Source organism: Rhea pennata, chromosome 1 (genome assembly GCF_028389875.1).
Source record: "Rhea pennata isolate bPtePen1 chromosome 1, bPtePen1.pri, whole genome shotgun sequence".
Lineage (NCBI taxonomy): Eukaryota > Metazoa > Chordata > Aves > Rheiformes > Rheidae > Rhea > Rhea pennata.
Genome location: NC_084663.1, coordinates 12,424,703 through 12,444,130, shown reverse-complemented (window position 1 = coordinate 12,444,130; position 19,428 = coordinate 12,424,703). Strand labels below are relative to the sequence as shown.

The 19,428-nt window shown below is 40.4% G+C and overlaps 1 protein-coding gene across 7 annotated transcripts in view; it reads right to left on the bottom strand.

Moving 5' to 3' along the window:
* Positions 1–16,461, bottom strand: part of MAGI2 (membrane associated guanylate kinase, WW and PDZ domain containing 2) — a 749,564-nt gene extending 733,103 nt beyond the window's left edge. For all 7 annotated transcript variants that reach the window (XM_062581410.1, XM_062581437.1, XM_062581429.1 and 4 more), the window contains exon 1: positions 16,078–16,461. In XM_062581410.1, the coding sequence (XP_062437394.1) occupies positions 16,078–16,378 (301 nt within the window). In that variant the 5' untranslated portion in view covers positions 16,379–16,461. The remainder of the gene's footprint in view (positions 1–16,077) is intronic.
* Positions 16,462–19,428: the final 2,967 nt, after the last annotated feature.

The following is a 19,428-nucleotide window of genomic DNA, read 5'->3' as shown; positions in this document are numbered from 1 at the left end:
TTCAGTAAGCAAAACTCAATGATAAACCTTTAGAACACAATTCTAATACACAGAAATACAAGATCTACAAACAGTTAGTTGGAAATTCCCCTACAACAGAAACACAAAATATTCCACATTATATTGTGAACTTGATAATACTGGTATAAAATTGTACCGAGTAGTTGATACTGGCACATGAAAACAAAGCAAAGCTCAGCAGAACACATGAAATTATGCATTTCAAATGTAATTCCAACTGGTATAGCATAAATCAGCATGGGCATGTAACTCTTGGCTGTCTGGTTTGACATCAATAAAACAGAAATTCTCTGTTGTTGCAGGTGCTTTGCAAGCAAACATGACACCTAGCTGACTGTTAAAAGACAAACCTACATTTCAAAGGAAATCACTTAAAGGAAGATCTTCAAGTTAAAGAAAAAAAAAATCCAGGTGGCAGTTATGATTATCCCTGGAATGATGCAGTCAGAAACTATCGCATTATGTTAGGATGGCACTAGAAACAGGCTGCTCCTACTAGACATAAGGGCAGCCTCTAGCCAGCTTGTGAAGCATTTCTGGTGGTGACAGGCACGTCAAGCCGGGCTAGTCACTGTGCAGGTCAGTGTGGGGAACTTCATTTGGCTCATGTTTTAAAAAATTACTTTGCACATGTCTCATCCTGAAAGTCACAGAACACCTGCAACTTACGCTGAGAAAACTGCAGTTTCTAGCCCCTCAAAGCCAAATGCCAAAGGTGTAAGACCCTAGTATTATTACTCAAAATGACTATTAATTTTCCAAATATAGGAATAAAATTTTTTATTCCTTATGCCAGGTCCAAAATGCAGGAAATATTATATAGAACTTAAAAATGGAGCCCCTCAGCTACAGTCCCTTTCACTTTTTTAGGTATGTTTACATGAAGTTCAAAGACTTCAGAACAGTCAAACAGCCCTTGCAGTCTGCAGGTTAAAGCAGCAACTGAGAATTGAGTGACCTGTCTGGGTTTTTTTTTCTCTGTTTTGCTGCCCCTCTAAAAACCTCTTTTATAAATCACGCATTGCAAGTCCACCCTCCCTAACTGCAGGCTATATTTGGGACACAGCAGTATGTGAAGCTGCCAGCTCACCAAAAAAAATTGGCTATGGAGAAACAGAGGCTGTTCGTGGATTTGACCAGAAATTGTTTCTCAGCAGTGACGCACAACACTGAAGACAAACATGAATAAACATGTGCATAAACTTTTGACACAGAACAATGCCACACTAGCTCTGTGACCCATCAGGTCTTAGAAGATAAATATGATGAAATGTGGTCAGCTCTTGCTGGAAAGGCCTCCAGACAGAACTTAAAAGCTGCAACTAGTTGGTGATTTTGTGATTGAGTCCATGACACTCTTCTTGCTCTGTGTGTAAGCAGTGCCCAGCAATATGGCAAGAAGCTTTTGCTTTCAGGCTAGACAGATAAAACTAAATTGAAGAAGACTAGGTAGAAAATACGAATATCGCTCCCCCAAAATTTTGAAGTTTTTTTGACACTGGTTTCATTGCGAATTTGAAAAAAATAAGGAGAGAAAAAAAAAGGCTGTTTTTAATACACTAGATGAAGAATTCCTATCCAGGCCTAGTCCTGCATCAGTGGCCACTGGAGATTAGTATATGGATCTGCTCCACTGGATGGTCTCAGAATCAAATGAGGAGCCAATTCATGTTACTTGTTTGCAATCATGTCTTTAGAGGGGGCTTTGAGATGCCTGATCTGATCCTCCCAAAGGGAAAGTTCAGGTCTCTTAATACTTCGATAGCTATCCACAACTCAACTCATCTGTTACATGATGTGGCAGGATGCAGTGCACCATGCCACTTTGGTTATCCTATCCTTCTGATGACAATACAAGAGAGGAAAAAAAAAAGACTCAGGATTTTCTACTACAAGATGGACCTCAGCACCCTTCAAAGACAGGAATCTGCACCTACTGCCGTAAGGACAGATGGAGCACACAAGGAGCCTGAAGGCTGGCTGAATTCAGGCTGCATACAGGACAGCAAAGATCTGATGGGGTCTTGTGAGGGGAATGATCCCAGCACTGTTCCATCAGGTGCAGTTTGGACCTGAAGTATCACCATGCTCTTTATAGGAGTATGGACTGTTGACTCTGGCACCTGGGCCTAAGTCCAGCTCACCTTGCCTTTCTCTGGTAACAGTGGCTGCACAGTTTATTATACATTTTCTGTACCAAATTGTTGTGTAGTATTGCTATGCACTGATAAACAGCTGCCATTTTTCAGGCCAGAGACAACAGCTTTTCAAGGATCCTTTTCGTCCTCAGTCCTACAAGTAACTGTACCTGTACAAAGCCTCAATGAATTAATGATGCAAATGCAGGGCAACAGTGTGCCCAGGATCAACTTAGAATCAAATTCTAGTGGACTAAATACATAATGTATTTTACATTGAAGTGTGCTGTACAGTGAACCAGTACTCTACATCGTCAAAAGGAAACAGGAGTTTTTTCATCAATTGAAGTGTACACAATGTGCTACACTGAATTGTGCCACTTTTGTGTAGAAGATCCAGAAGTATCATGCTACATAAAAGGGGGGATCAAAAAAGGGATATGAAAAAAAATATGAAAACAATTGACCTAAATATCTTTTGTGATTGCAGAACCGCAGCTGGATGGAATCGAAAAAGAAGGGTGGATTCAGTCATTTTGAGAAAGACCCAAGTCTAGCTGTTCATTCAAGGGAAATCATATACTGAGTATCTCTTGAACACAGTATTGGTCCTAAGCACTGAAAGAAGAGGATATAGAGATCCTCCAGAGGGTTCTCAAACTTTGGAAGAATTAGAGTGAAATGTACTTTACCAGTTCAGACAGACAGACATCATACTAAGTATCACACCAGGTTAGAGCTACTGCGAGGGAAGACAGTGTGCTGTTAGAAATAAGAAACCAGTGCCAAAGGGAAGTAGGTGAAAGCAGAAGAGGAACCAGCAGTTCTCCAAGGAGGGACAAAAGAAAAGTGTCACAAAGGTATAACCATGTTACAGTGTAAAGGGAAATGAAATTGCCTAAACGGAGCCCTGCCTAAGATTACTAGATATCCTGGCAAAAATCAAGACAGTCTCATTTTTCAGTGATTTCTCAGAAATTTGGAGGGCATGTCACCTGACAGATGTAAACTCTAGCCCAAACTTTTTGCAGCTAGGCTAAAGCTAGGTTTCTGCCAATTGTTCCACCTCTGATCTGAGTTAAAAGATGTCAAATTCAGGGCTCTTAAAGAAACTACCATTGATCTGAGCTGATCTGAACTCCCCAGCACTGCTAAAATAAGAGGATCTCATAGGAGATTTCAGAGTTTTTTTATTATTATATTGTACATGTCACTTGGCAAACCAAACTCTAAGGATTTTTAAGGACTCCTCATATTTCCAAACAAAAGAGATGGGCTTTTTTGTTGGTGGTGGATTTAAAAATAATAATAATAATGTGCAATTTGCCACAGGAGGTAGAGGCTTTAATAGCCCTGAAGAATTTTAATAAATGTGTCATACAGTGTGGTTGATATTACTTGTATATCTGGTTAACACTGCAAACAAACATAAATATCTCATTAAAATACGTAAGTTTGTATTACTTTGGTTTCCTGCACTCTACTGCTTCCATTACACTTCTGAAATTTATTTTAGGAGACAACATTCCATTGCACACTTTTCTCTGTACAAGTCTTTGCATGCTTCTGCTTCTTTGTTATTGGAAAAAACTTTGGTTTACATGATGAGTAAACTGTATTTGAGATTTATCACTGAATGGAAGAAACTTAAATTAAACACTTACAAAAATATTTTACTCAAGCAATCAATAGTATTCCCCAGTGAATAGGAGTTTTCTTTTGCAATTCTAAACCTTACATAATCTTCAGTTTTGTGTGCCTTTATTTGGATGCAGTACTGCTTGCATAGACTTTTAAATTACATTGCAGGGTTCTTGACTCTGTTATTGATTGATCTGAGATTTCTGGCATGTCATTTCATCACTATGTAGTTCTGTCTCTTCTTACCCATCTACTGTGTCTAATTAAGCTCTATAAACTCTTCAGGACAGCAACTCTTTCTCCCTGTCAACTTATAGTACTTGTCTCCATGGTATCTGATTTCAGTTGTCTTGATATAGTAATGGTAACATTAATGCTTTAGGAGTTTATTTTAAGAATAAAAAGAGAAAACTAAGCAATCGCTTACTACCAATTCTGTTGGTAAACTGTGTACCTTTCAGTAGATCTGTTCCTTCAGAAAAGCTTAACAGACTTTAAATAATATGCAAACCATAAAAAGACAGTACTCATGCTGAAAATACAATCATGATCATTGTGAAACACAGTAATTTCCTAAGAGTTTTTAAGAATAGTATCTGATAGTCCACATTAGGAAATTGAAAATGTAATAAATTTCATGCAAGTCTAGTTTTCTTCCCTGCACTGAAATTTGCTGAGTTTGGTTAGGACAACAAGGTTAGCTCTCTGTTGGGGAAGTCTGAATAGATCTTTTTGTAAAAGATATTTAGAATCTGGAAGGTGTTCAGATAGTTTAATGACAAGAATAATATTAGTGTCTAGAGAGATATATGTGAAGACTTCTGCCTTAATGTCTCAGCTGCAAATCACTTTCCCAGAAGCATTTGCCTCAATATCCCTGGCTAACAATATACAGATGAAAAAGGAAAAATTTTGCAACTCAGTGGAAACAATTTCTACAGCAATTGGTCAGAAATCTGCTTACTACTTACTAGCAATTTACTTATTGTTAACCCAGTTGAATCCTGGGGGATTCTTTTGGGGTCTATTATGTTTCTTAAAAGAAGTTGGTACAGCTCTGTTCATATGCAGGAGGTATTCTCTTAGATTAAAAAAGAAAATCGATTTCTGCAACTTTTACCTCCAGAAGCATTTATTTTATTATTCTTAAATATAAAACAAGCATCAACTCCTATCAACACAAAGCAGCTGCAATACTTCTTGGAGTCAGATTAATTGTACAAAAAAGTCTACAATATTTCATACAGATCTATAAACCAGACACATTTAAATTCTGGGGGTCCCTCTGTTCTGAAGAAGAGTTATTTCAGTATATAAGTACCCCAGGCATTACATAGAAATTCAACATAAATATAAATCCAGAAGACCTTTTAATTAATACTTTGATTATTGACTTTAATTTTAAAAATCCACATCATCTTGATTTTATTTTATTTTTACCAGCAAAGCCTCCAGTACTGTACTGCATTCCTTTTCTGAAATCTTTTATGTTATTTTACTGGAAAATGACCAAATAGACTGAGTGTTGAAAAAGCTCTTTTTACTGGCTTATCAGAAATTCCAGTAATTCTTCTAGAAGTTTACAGGGGAAAAATGTTCTGCCACAAGTAAATGGAGCAGATAATAAAAACAGAATTGTTCAGGAAATATCTTCTCTATATGTATAGTAGCTAAGGTTTTTTGAACTGGCTTCACTAGCAGTGTCTGTAAAGGAAAGACCATGAGACCAGTGCTAGCAATAGTAGAAGCTCTAGCTGGGGCATACTGGGTATTTTCTCTGACTCATACTGCTCAAATATCATCTACTCTACAGCTTCTATCACTAAGACTGAAATATTGTCAGCTGAGTTACAGATCTTACGCTAAAGTGGTATCGAATAGTTCCAATAATTATTACCAAAAAACCCCACATTACGGCTAACTGAATTTAATGTGAATACCTACACTGCCATAGAAACTACAGGCTTCCCAGCTTGAAATTGTCATGCTAGTTGCTATAATAAAGACAGTTCCTCTCACCAAAAGGTTTCAGACTTTATACATGAGATAACAGGCAGACATAACAAACCCACAGGGGAAGAGAAATCAGAAATATCAGTAAGACAATCACTGCCAATATAATGAAGGATAGTCACAGCACACCGTCTAAGATCATCAAGTGTGTAGTAGTCACCTTAGCAGAATGGAGTTTTAAGTAGAGCTTTGCAGAAGAGCAGTGTGTGTGCAGGAAATTTCTGGGGTAATTACATTTTACCTAACCAAGAACCATGATAATTTAAATCAAAACGGTGTTCTCCACTTCCATCCCAGTCCACTACAAGCAGTTAAACAGTGGCTGCCTGTTTCACTCCCCAAGGATTGCACTTAAATGACGTGAGAACAGAGATGCTGTATTAGGTTATTAAGCTTGTAGCAGGCCCTTGCTATACTTTGAAACATAAAACACTGTTCTCATACAAATATAAAGAGAATTAAAATATAAAGGGTCTAATCCTTGTTTTCACTAACATACCATCTTGGAAGCATGAGAGGCTTGTATGATAATTATTAATGCTGATTTAGCATAATGAAAGACTTAGGAAGGACACAACAGAAACTAACGAAGTCATTCCATTTAATACTAATTAATGAACCAGGCATGTGAATGTAACAAATTAGGAAATATTTAATATAAAACATCCAAAGGTATGGACAGGACCTTTCTTCAGTTTTCAACCTGAGTTTAAAATCAAATAAACAAAAATTATCTGTGTTGTAAAAACCTGTATGTGAAATGATGTCATTCAATAGAATGGGTATGCTAATTTTGTTCCCTTTTAGCTTCTCTAGGAAAAGTTAGATATGCCTTTATAAAATGGATATATCAATTGCAAGGAAATACACAGATTAATTCATGATTGTCAAGACTGAAAAGAATCTAGAACAATCTTTTTTTTTTTTTTTAGAAAATGCATAAAAATGTATAATTAAACAAATAATCATCCACATTTTATTTTGACCAATGTAATTAAAATGAGAGATATGAAGATATGACGATTAAATAGGTTAGTAAATAAAAGATGGGTGGCATCTGTATTTGTTTCCAGGAAAGATTTCCACTCTTCAATACCAAAGTTACATTAACCTAACTACATAGTTTATTTGCTAGTTTACAGTGTAGAAATTAGCTCATTATGTTCCAATTATTATTTTTTTTCAGTTACTCTGCTGATCAGAGCCAATATATCGGCATTACATATAACTATACAATCCATTTCTATGATTTTTTTGTTTTTTTTCCCCCTGTATACTGAGGACATGGCTATAATATTTTACCATCCTGTGCTTTATTAAAAAAAAAATACACAACTAGGACTCTTCAGATAGTGAGTGATCTCAATTTTGTCACCAGTACCCTATCTAACAGGCCTTCAAATGAAAACTCTGGCCTGCAGTGAGACAACCTGAGGACTCTATGAACAATTTATTAATTCAGGATAATTCAATGACGTCACTGCCATCAACGGGTATAGAGACTATCATAAATTGTCAAGGTTGCAGAACATATCTCCCAGACTAGGCACAATGGGAGACTTACCCTAGACTTGCTCCCATTCAAACAGGAACAGGATCAAAAAGGGAATTCCGAGTCAAATCAAGTTTCCTGTTTGCTTTCTGAAGTAGATTACAGCTTAGATGATAGAAATCCCCAGTAAACTAGTTTGTGCTATTCCAGACCTGAAAGAGCGTGAATTCCAGGGATGCAAGAATACATGAGCGGGGAAGAGGAACCAAGGTGGATGCTTTTGTTGCAGAGATACTGTGGGAGCAGACATGAAAGAAGAACACTGGTGGCAGGTAAGACTCTGATTTGTAGGAGATATTACGTATTGGGGAAAGGGAAGCCTGAGCTCTTTGAAGTACTCTGATCTGAGCCAAGGTGATTCAACAGTGTTAAAAAAATGTAATATAGAAATGCATGCAGCCACTATCTCACCTACGTATTTTTCCACTAGTGGGCACAGAGAATCACTCTTTTTTTTCCTGCAGTACACAAATCACATGTATGTTTGCTTTTTCTTCAATTCTCAGACGATCCTGTACAGGTGAACTGTACAAGATCATCTGCTGCAAAGGTCAGAAACACGAAAGGAAAGGTGCTGAAGTTACTTAGTACTTCTGAAGCCTAATGACATCACAGCTATTTGGGGGTCAGAGAACGAGAACGCAGAAGGTGAGCCAGAGAGGTCAAGGTGCCACCTTAGTAGCAAGAGACCCAGCATGCAGTACTGGCACGATGGTAACTAAACACTACCTGGTAAATCTCCATCCCATTTTGCAGGAGGCACTATTTGTTTCATTTTACTTTGGCAAAAACTTCAAAGAGAAAAATAGATCCCTTAGGAACAACTCAAAATTTCAGCTAAAGGGGAAGGAATGATAATTTTTCATTCGAAAGAGTCAATTGTAGGTATTTTAGAAGGCCAGCCCTAGGCCAGTGCAGCATTTCAACATATTTTGAAGTACTAAGGAATACCTAGAAAATGCATATTTTCTGTTGACTGTTGCTGGAAAATTTCTCTTGGATATGACACAACATGGGGATTCTAAAACAAGTAATATTTTAGTTTAATAAAGTCTTTGGTTTTTTTGCTGGGGTTCCTCTGCTACATTTTGCTTTCTTCATTTTCATCCTTGTCTTTTTTCCCTTTCTATTGAGTTCATGAATTGTGGAAATAATCAAAGACATCCAACAGAAATATCTGAAGCTGATAAGTAAAGTGAAATAGTACTATTAATGTATTACTAATCATAACCTACATACTAATGAGAAAATCTCTGAAAGTGCCACATTGACAGCAACATGCCTTTTGATAAAACTATCTGGACCCAGGCAATCTGGATGTTCTGAGTTCAGAAATAATGCATTTGTGACTCATTTGCACAAAGTAACATGAGGAAATACAAGGCAGATTTACACAAACAGCAGGTTTCTGTCAACCAAGCTTCTAGTGAAGAGTCCAAGTTACGGATAGGAAATTTAAATAAATGGTGCATTTTAGGCTAATGTTAAAAGAACATTTAAAAAATCATCAACAATTACAGTTTTGGAGATTATCATTTACCAATGGGAATTTTTATTCAATTTAGGAATGCTAGTTCCTTTTTATTAAAGTCCTTCACTTTCTTCTTTCTTTTGCTTCTGTCTGCCATTTCACTTTCCATTGCAGTAGCTTCAGCTGACAGTGAGAAAACTGTACAAGGGCCTGAAAGACTATTAGATCATCTTACTGGAAAGACTATTAGATTTTCTTACTGGGTAGATTTCCATGAGGTTGAAAACAAGCTGGTTTGTAACCAATCACTTGTGCCCAAGAAACACTGTGACACTGAAGATATTCTGTGCATTCTAGAGTTGGGAAGATGACTTGGGACCGTATCCCTTGCAATTTGAGAAAATCCAGTTAAGGGCAGTTTTGCAATCGCATTCAGCAGCAAAACTGGGGATGGACTCTTTGCTTTGCCACTGAAATCAATACCTTTAAACTCAGCACTAGAGACTGCATATGCTTCATTAGCCACTTATGAAATAATATTGAATCTCTATTCAATATTATTTCAAAGTTTATGATAATTTTATTTCCTACTGCAGAACAGTACAATATTGTACCCTGTTTGGCTACCAGAATAAATGGATTCATTTTAAGTTCCATATATAGACACACCAAAAATTTTATGAATATTCAGTATTACTACTCTGAAGTCCATAAAAATCATTACAAAATTAGTTTCTAAAAGCAATACTGCTGTCTTACACACATCCAACCTAAAGATAAAAATTCCTACCTATATCTCTCAAAAATATGTATGCAAATGTATACAAATGTGTATATATGTGCTCACATTTACAAGTATATACGTATCTGCAAATATATTCTTTAACCAAATGACTCAATCTATCTTAAGTTTATCCTTTAAAGGACAGTCCTATTGCTTATGGCATTGAATAAGAAAAATATGGCAGTGAATAAATAATTAAAATATTAACCCTATTTCATTTCTAGATCTGTTGTTCTTTAACAGTTTCAATAGCAAATTAAACTGCTTTCACTCAGAAGAATATTACAAACATACACAAACACACAAAACAATTTCCAAAAGCAGTTACATTTTCTTCTTGTTCACACAATATAGCCACATCAAAATCAGCTATCCTGATTCATCAAGTGACACAAATATCGGGTTCATAAGATTGAATAAGGTGTTCCCAGTTTGCATGTCAGATATATTAATCCCAAATAAAAAACTTCTGAAAGAAAAAATCTAAATTCTCCAATAATTTTTCATTAGAATTGGAAGAAAAAGTTTTTTCCTGAATGTTAAAACAGTAAACAAGTAGCACTCTGTCCTCAGATCATTGCCTTGATGCCTTCCAGCAATAAAAGGGACTCTCCTTATTTTTCATTAGTTTATACTGTTAGGAGGAGGAGGAGAACAAGAAACATCTGTTTCTACAACTACTGCAGCACTTTCGTTTCCATCACCCTTTTTAAATCACAGCCATAACCATCTCTTCATTTAAATCCCTCCTGAAGAAGAATTTTTCCATGTACACACTTCTTCTATACAAAAAAGTAGATAAATAATCAACTCTTAATGTCATGAAAGAAGCTCCTTATCTGTAAGAAGCAGGGATATCATCATAAACACTGAAACCAGAACCTCAGAATCCATACCTCTAAGAGATACTGAATGAATGAAGGTAAGGTTACAGGATATATGAAGTAAGTCAGACTCAATTTTACCCACTTACACTAATAGAGTTTTGTTTGATGTCAATAATATCAACAGGCAGACAAGTGTTAGCTTTAACTATGAGTGACTCAACAAAACCTAGCAAAGAACTCACAATTATTTCATTTCTTCAAGGAAATGATGCACTAACAAAATCATGGCTGCATACTTTAATAGCACAGTTCCAATTTTCAAAGAAGCAGAAAGACTGATGAATATAATTCTATTGCCAGTGTACAAGTAGAGTTTCTGATATGAAATGCCATCCTCTCTCTGGAGAAGTTACAGAATAAATCACCTGCCACATGAGTCAGAAGTCAGCTTCAATGGTCTTTAAATTAAGATGGACAAGCACTGAAATGACATAAAGTAACGGTAAAAAGAGAACTTTGAATTTAATTTCTAGAATTAGTTAAATCTTAAGGAGTACAAGTTAGGAAAAAAGATTGGTTGAAGTACAGTGTTTTTTCAAAGAATATCTTTGCAATATATGCCAGAAGTGCAACCACAGGGTTATTCATAGTTCTGCATTTGTTTTTTGTAAGATACCACGATAAATTTTATCCAGGAAAATAATGCAGCTTTCTAGTATATTGCTCTTCATATTAAGAAATTTTTTTCCAGTATTTACACTTTAGTATATATTGATACTCAGGAAAACACAAAAAAAGACACACTGCATACATACAGTATTTTAATAAATATAGAGAAAAATATTGAAGAGTTTAAACAATGAAAGAAGTTTAATAAAAACATAATTATACATACGAAAATGTACATGATAAAATAATAGTATTTTCATAGGGAATTTAAGTAGCTGATATGCTATTTGTCTGTGCAGGGCAAAACTTTGGAAAACCAAAACATTAGTTTGCTGTTGGAAGGTATGTCTTAGACATTTGAAGAAAAAAGAAAAAATCTGTTACCTGCAATCTAGGTCTTAATGGTGGAATTCAGGAATGGATTTGCTAATAAAACAAAACAAAACAAAAACTATATAGACTCTTAAGTCCCTGTGCCACAAATCACTAGGTGCTGGGACAGAATTGTCCCATCCCTTCACTCTTCCCTGAGAAATCACTGTTGCCATTACCGAAACAGGACATGGGGCAAGATGGATCTGCAGTTTGCCCAAACATGGATGTTCTTCCCTTCCTTATGAGAGTCCTGATCTTCTCCTGACAAGGAAAGTACTTGGAAATATGCCTAAATCCATCCGTATCTAGCAAATCATTTTAGCATATACTTACTGGTAAGTAGATGATTGGAAGATAAAGTTATTTTTAAGTCCCTACTTACATTATACGCACTAACAGCATTTTTACATAAGGAGCTAAAGCATTATGGGTTGGCATTTAAATAGAAATTTGACAGTTTAGAATCAAATCAAAGATACTAGAAAGTGACAATCTACACATCAATGTAACTGACTTTGACATCTATTTTCATATTGGTGATGCAACTAGTTAATTACTTTTGAAAAAAAAAGAAAATATTCAATTAGTCAGATCATCTGGTTATTTAATATGCCAAAACCAGTTTGCTCGAGGAAGAGATGTGTCAGACAACACTTACAGGACAAATCTGTTCTATTGTTCCTGTGCACTAAAATCCACGCTTTCAGACCACTCACTGGGATTCTGCTGATTGCATCTGTGGAAGATTGTAACTCTACGCAAAGAATAAAGATTTTGGCTTATGCAGTACAACTGAATGGGTTGCTCCTGCAACCCTTCAAACTAAAAAACAAAGTTTATTTTGATTGTTTTGTCTTCGATTAAATTCATCCCATTTTGAAATATCAAAATAGTTTTATCCCACAATAATGATAAAACTAAAACACAGACTGTACTGGAGTCTGTGCACATCATGGGCCTGTGTCACCTACTGATGAGAATTACTGGGGCAAGAAAGGTAGAATGGATCTGACAGAACAGTGATGAACAGTGGGTGGAACTGGGGACAACATTTTTCCTCACACAGCTCTTCTCAACTTGATTACTTACCCAAATTAGGATGTCCTTCCTCAACACTCTGCTACTCTTACAACTATGCATCTGTGCACTTGAGAAGAACATACTTCTTAATCTGAAGTATTTCACATATAAAAACAGTTACATGTGAAATTAAAAAGTATTTCTTTCAGGAACACTAAGGCTCTTCACCAGACTCTTTCACCAGAGTGACTAGAATTTCAGAATGCATAACACCTGTAAATACACCCGAATAAACTGACTGCTGTATAAAATTCTCCCATTAAAAGGGGGCATTTGCAAAAATCCATAGGACATTACAGATGAAATCCTAAATCATCTTTATTTGATATCAAGGACAGCTTTGTGACTGACTTCATCTGGGCCAAAATTTCACCCAATATGTTTTAAGAGAATCTCTGTGAGTCTGCCAATAGCAGCACAATAAACATTTGGCAGAAAAGAAATTAAAAAAAAAAAAAAGAAAGAAAGAAAAAGAAACCTCAGAAAAAAATAGTTTCCAAAGAATATTTCTCTGTGAACTCTTACAGTTAGAATTGAAAAATAATAATAATAATGGTTCTTATAATCTTTTCTCCCTATGCAAAGCCAGGGAATAATTTCATGTATTAAAATCCTTACTTACTAGGTGTCATACTTATGAGAGTTCAAGGTAGGATCATATTCTGAAACTGCTAATTAGTTTCTCATGATGTTTATTCCCCCGATGACATACAACAGCTCTCACTTTATATGCTTATTTTTCTAAGTTAATATTTTTATCTCAAAATGTTCAGCTCACATAAAACAGCAACACTCCATTGGACTTGTTTTTAAAAAAATATTTCACTTGATCATGGGATAAAACTATTTCGATATTTCAAAATGGGATGAGTTTAATCAAACACAAATAATCAAAAAAAATCATGAAAGTACCTTTCTTTTCTGTAATTCAAAACAGATAAGTTAATTCCTGTGAACTGAATTAGCCATTCCCTGATTTTATCTAACTGTGCATTTTCACTGCTGAGTTATCAAAACTTTCAAACAAGAGAAATACGCTAAGTCTCCTAAGCATCACATTATAAATAGTAATGTTCTACCTCCACATTTCTCCTTGTGACTTTATTCCTAGGCAGCACTGAAGAAGCAGCTACCGTCACATGGTCTCAAGGTCATGCTATTTTAATTTACAGAGTTATCACTGATAAATTATGCGGAAACAATGAAAATGGTCTCATTAACCTTGTTCCAGCACACTAAAGGTGTTTTATAATTAAAAAGAGAACAAAGTTATAAAAACATAAAATGATTTTATTTCCCAGCTTCTTCTCTCCTACACACTGCTGTAAAGTACTGCCGGGCAATAGTAATTTTTTACTGTGAGTAATATTGATGTCTGATGTCTGTGCCTTTCAGTTAAGGAGTGCAGAGATTAGACTGAATTGCACTGAAGGAGGAGTCAGGTAAAAAATATACGCAACTTTGACCTTTTTTAAAATAGGAAGCTGGATCCAACAGGCCTCTCCCTTTGGCAAACTAAAGGATGCTAGAGCATAAAAAAGATCATTCCAACCAGGAAGTCTCTCTCAGTCCAAGAATCCACGCAGAACTGCAATTTCCAAGCACCCAGTTATCTGGCCAGCGCTTTGAGGACTCGCATCAAAAGTGTAGTGTATTAACACATTGAGGTAAAACTCCTAATACAATCTATTCGGAATTTAGAATTCATCCTTTATGTCTCATTCAAGAAAGTTACAGTAATCCATGGACTAAAAGCCTGACTAATGTTCTTAATTCACGTATGACAGATATCTTTATTAAGGGTGCACACATAATGAATCACTAGTGATTGCTTTGACTTAAAAAGAAATACTTGGAAAACAGTGAAGAAGTGGGATAGAGACTGTTTCATGTATTAAATGAAAGTAACCTAAAATTGACATTAGCGTAAAGAAGTATCTATAAAGCATTTCTGCAAAGAAAAAAATCAGAATTTAAATAACTTATCAAACAATGTACCCTTGTCTTCCTGACACTTTCACTGCTGCTTCTTTTGAATACAGTTACAGTAAGAGCACTGGCACAGAGCAGTTTTCCTGGAGTTCAGATGCCCACAAATGACACCATATTGCAAGACAGAAAACATTATAGTCCCTTCTGATCTTTACTTATCACATAAACTATTGCGTCTCTTTTCATTTTCTAACTATCAAGATATGATCTACAACCTATTACACAACTTACCCCAAAGTATAAATGGAAAACTCCTAGATCATATCTTCATCTAGAGATTTGACCTTATGTAGCTAACTGAATATATGATAAAGTATATTCTCGAGACGTGAATGAAAGTCAGATTCTTTCTCCTGGTTCTGCCAGGTTGCATGAACTGATGATTAGCATCTCTTTCAAGCATCCAGAAGTAAAGCCAAATGTCATTTTAAACAACAAACCACCAATTAAAACGAGGATGTTAAAATACGAATTATATTAAATGTTTAAGGAATTCATGTCCTCTGGGCAAAGCCTACTAGCTATAGCTAGAGTACAAACATCTCTGATGCATGGCATCAGGAATCTTCCCAGCAGAGAACTCCCCAGACTCCAGTGGCTGAGCTTACCGAATGGCCGAACTCCCCACTTCAGCACCGTACCGAGCCACTGCACCGTGCATGCCTGAGGATCCCCTATAAACGTGGCTCCCCGAGGAGCCTGCAGCTTCTGCGCTTCAAACATGCAGCTGTGATAGCAGAAACCAGCATTGGCTTACACTCACCCCAACTCAGTTTAAAGAGAAAGAAGCAGTTGAACAGAATCTATGGCATCTCCTTCCGATTCACATTTCTAGAAACCTATTAACTTATTAAAGCACTTTCCAAACAAATAAGAGAAACGGAGTAGAGGCAGAAGCAGCCGGTTCCCCCCTGAAAGTTTCTCCCTGCCTCTCGCTGCTCTGCGAAACCCCCACGCCCCCGATCAGGTGACGGCTCTCGCCGGGGAGCCGCTGACCGGCCCGGGCGCCAGCGGCACTCCGGCCGCAGCCGCCCCGCCGCCGGCGGGACGCGAGCGGCGGCCCGGGCCGGCCTCGCGCCCCAACGGCCGCGTCCCAACGGCCGCGCCCCAACGGCCCCCGAGGGCGGCCCGGCCCAGGCCGCCGAGGCGCGGGGCCGCCCCCCGGCAGCGCCGGCCGCCCCGGCCGAGGAGGGAGCTCGGCCCGGGGCGCTGCCGGCCCGCCGCGGCCCCCCAAGTCCGCCCCCTCGCCGGCGCGCTGCGAGGCCAGCGCGGAGCGCTGTCACTGACGCACATTTAATTCGCCCGTCTGCACCCGCTGTGATGTGCCGCTGCCACCCTCGCCGCGGCGCGCTCCGGGGCGGCGGGCTGAGGGGAGGACGCAAACTGCAGCAACAAAGTTGCTCCCCCAGCTTCCGCGACCCGCTGGCCGCCGCCGCCCGCCAGCTCGCCCCGCCGGCCCGGCGCGGCGCGGCGCGGCCGCAGGGCCCGCGGCGGGGGCGCCGTCCCCTCCTTACCTTGCTTGACACACTTGAGCCGGATGGGGTCCTTGCAGTGCTTGATCACGGCCAGCACATCCCGGATGGTGAGCCCGGCCACGGGGGTCTCGTTCACCTCCAGCAGGAGCTCCTCCGGCACTAACTTGCTGCCGCCCTCATAGGCCACCTTGCCGGGCTTCACCTCGCCCAGGTAGGGGAACTGCCCGTTCTCGGCGCCCCCCTTGAGCTCGAAGCCCAGCTGCCCCTCCTGGTTCCTCACTATGACAATCTCGTGGACTCGGCTCGTCCAGTGGCTTTTCTTCTTCAAGCCCTTGGACATTGCCGTGGGGATGCGCTGCCCGACTCCCTCTCGCTATTTGTTTCCTATGTCTCTGCTACCCGCCCCCCTCGCGCCGGGCTCCTCGCGCCGGGGGCCGGGCCGGGGTGCGGCGCGGCGCGGAGGGCAGCGCAGCGCAGCGCAGCGCAGGCGGGGGCAGGCTGCCGCCGGCCGGCTGGGTGGCAGCGCGGGCCGCGGCCCCCGCGCCGCGACGGAGGGGCTCGGGGAGCGGCTCTGCCCTGCCCGTCCGGCGCGTTAGCCGAGACCCATGGCAGCCGCAGCGGCCGGGACCCTGCCTCTGCGTGTGCGTGTACTAGTTGTACAGAAACTGGCGGCGGAGGGAGGGGAGGGAGGGAAGGAGGGAGGGAGGGGCGGCCGCGAGGAGGAGGGGTGTCCGCGCCGGAGTGAGGCGGGCGCCGCCGCGGCCCTCCCTCCTCGCCTGACCCGGTAGTGAAGGCCGAGAGGGAGAGAGGCGGGCAGCCAGGGCCGGGGGAAGGCGCGGAGCCGCCCGCCCGGGGCGGGCAGGGCAGGGCGGGCGCCCGGCGAGCGGCTGCGTGCGCGCCGCCGCCGCGGCCCGGCTCGCCGCGGCCCGGCTCGCCGCGGCCGGCAGGGCGGCGCGGGGGCGCGGCGGGCCCGCTCCCCGCGGCCGGCAGGGGGCGCGGGGCCGCGGGCGGGGGCCGCCGCCGCCGCCGCGGGGCCCCGCGCCGCCCCCCCTGCCGCCGCCGCGGCCGCGGCACGCCTGGCTGCGGCCTCTGTGGACCCCGCGGGGCGCCCCGCCGGCTGGGTAGCGCGCGGTGGCTGCTGCGTCGCCCCCGCAGCAGGACTGGCGGCGCAGGGCGGCTGCACACAGACTGCCCTGCTGCGTCCTGAGGATGCTGCCGTGCGGCGCTGGCATCGGTTAAAAGTGTGGGAAGTGGGGTAATGTAAGTCTGCCCGAGCGCAAGAGAAGAAAGGATGCTGCGGAGCTGGTGGACGGTTCAGTCGCTCCGTTTATGACAGTGAACGATCCAGTGACATGCAAACTTCAAATTATGGCAAGGACAAACAGGCAGCTGGATACTTTTAGGATCTGGAGGTTAGGAAGGAGCACACAAGTCCTAGCGGCACCACGCTCAGAGGTCTCGCCGTTCAGTTCATTGAGCTGTATTGTACATGGGCATATTTTTTAATGCAGGATACTGTGACCCAAAAGACAGTAACTAATATCACAGCTGAGAAGGGCAATGAATACTGAAGATAATATAATGAAGACAGCGTGACACTTTTTTTTTTTTATTATTAAATCTGCTTACTGTTAACCGTCAGACTTTTTTCCCACTCTCACTCGGATTGCCATCTGCTCCTCGGCCTCAAAGCCCACTTTACCTTAACTGCTAGACTGGCACTTCCAGCCTCCATCCTTCGTTCTGTCTACACACTAAGAAGCATTTTGGTTAGCAGGTGATATTTTAACCCATTACCCCTGTGGGTCCTCCACTTGATTTGTTCTGTCAATGCCTAATGTGTGCAAGCAGTAGAGTGCAGCAGTTGGCCCATATTTCTGAGAAGTTCACCTTACCTTAGAAGAGTTTCCATCTGAAGAGTTTAACAAAATGCAAAGAAACCTCCCTGCTTTGAGAAGCATAATTTTTGTTTCTGCAAGGTAAAGGAGAACAAGAATGTAGGAAAACAGAGGTCTGCAGACTACATGCAGAGTGAGGGAAGCTGGGAGAAATATGTGTTACAGGCATAAGATTAAAACTTGATCAGATTTTTTTTTTAAAATCACTTAAAATGACTGCAATACAATTTTTCACAAATTGTATTGCTGTTTTCAGTCTAGGTTCCTATGGAAACAGTACTTTATGTGATCATTCTTGGCTGTGTCTCTTCCCCAATAACTTTTGAAGCTGTTGGGCAGTTTTGACCAGATCTATCTCAAATGTAATTAAGTTCTTTCATAAAAATAGGCAGCTGGATAGGGCTGAGAGATCCTGTGAATGTCCCAAAGGCTATAATATGAACTTACTTCTTATTAAACACTGATTCCTATGAATCAGAGACCATATAAATGTCTTAATGACAAAAGTTTCAGTTACAGCTAATTATCAGCCTCAGAATAAATCTGTAAGAAACCAGGCTTCTTTAATTCATGTTCTCTCAGAATTACTTGTTTAACATCCTGGTACACTCAGAGGTAGGCACAAGTGGAATAAGCATATGCAGAGGGGAAAAAAGTTAAAAATTCAAAGTCTGTGTCATGCACATTATATCTACTTGTTGTCTTCATTGAGCCTGCTTGTTGGTGGAAAGGACTGCATATTTAGGGCTCTATATAAAATTGAAATTAAAAAAGAGAACATAGACCACTGGAAATAAGAGATTCATAAGAACTCACAGATGAAGTAGTTGGGAGGGCAGAACTGGAAGTTTCTGTGACTGTGAAGGTGCTAAGAGATTTTCACAGATGGGACAGAGAATTCAGTATAAGCCTGCTTTGCCAAAGGCCTTTTTCCAAAGGAGCAGCCTGCTGCCCCTAGGAGAGGGTGCTCAGGTCTTACAAAAGTCAGAACAGGAATGGGCTGAGACTAAGACACTTTGGAAGAGAGCAAGAGAGTAAATACATTTGTTTCTCTCAGTAGCCCTCACTTTGTTTTTTGTCTTACTTTTCAATTCAAGACTCTAGGGAAGAAGCAAACAGCTAAGAGTGGGGATTATGAGACAGCATCTTTAGTTTCCAAAATGTTTCCATATTCCTTTGTTGAATCCTCTGCTCTACTGAAGCCTTCTTAAGAAGTTGTCAACATAGGTTTAGCTCAGTTTGTTAGAGTGTGGTGCTAATAATGCCAAGGTCGTGGGTTCGATCCCTGTATGGGCCACTTGTTTTGAGGGCTGGACTAGATGATCTCCAGAGATCCTTTCCAACCTTACCAATTCTATGATTTCTTCATGTAGAATTTGTAGTCATTCTGCTAGTATGATGTTACAGTTATGAGCTTCTAATAATGAAAATTCAGTTGCTGAATAACTTTGTGTTCACCAGAATGTATGTACAACAGTGGAACTTTTGCCAA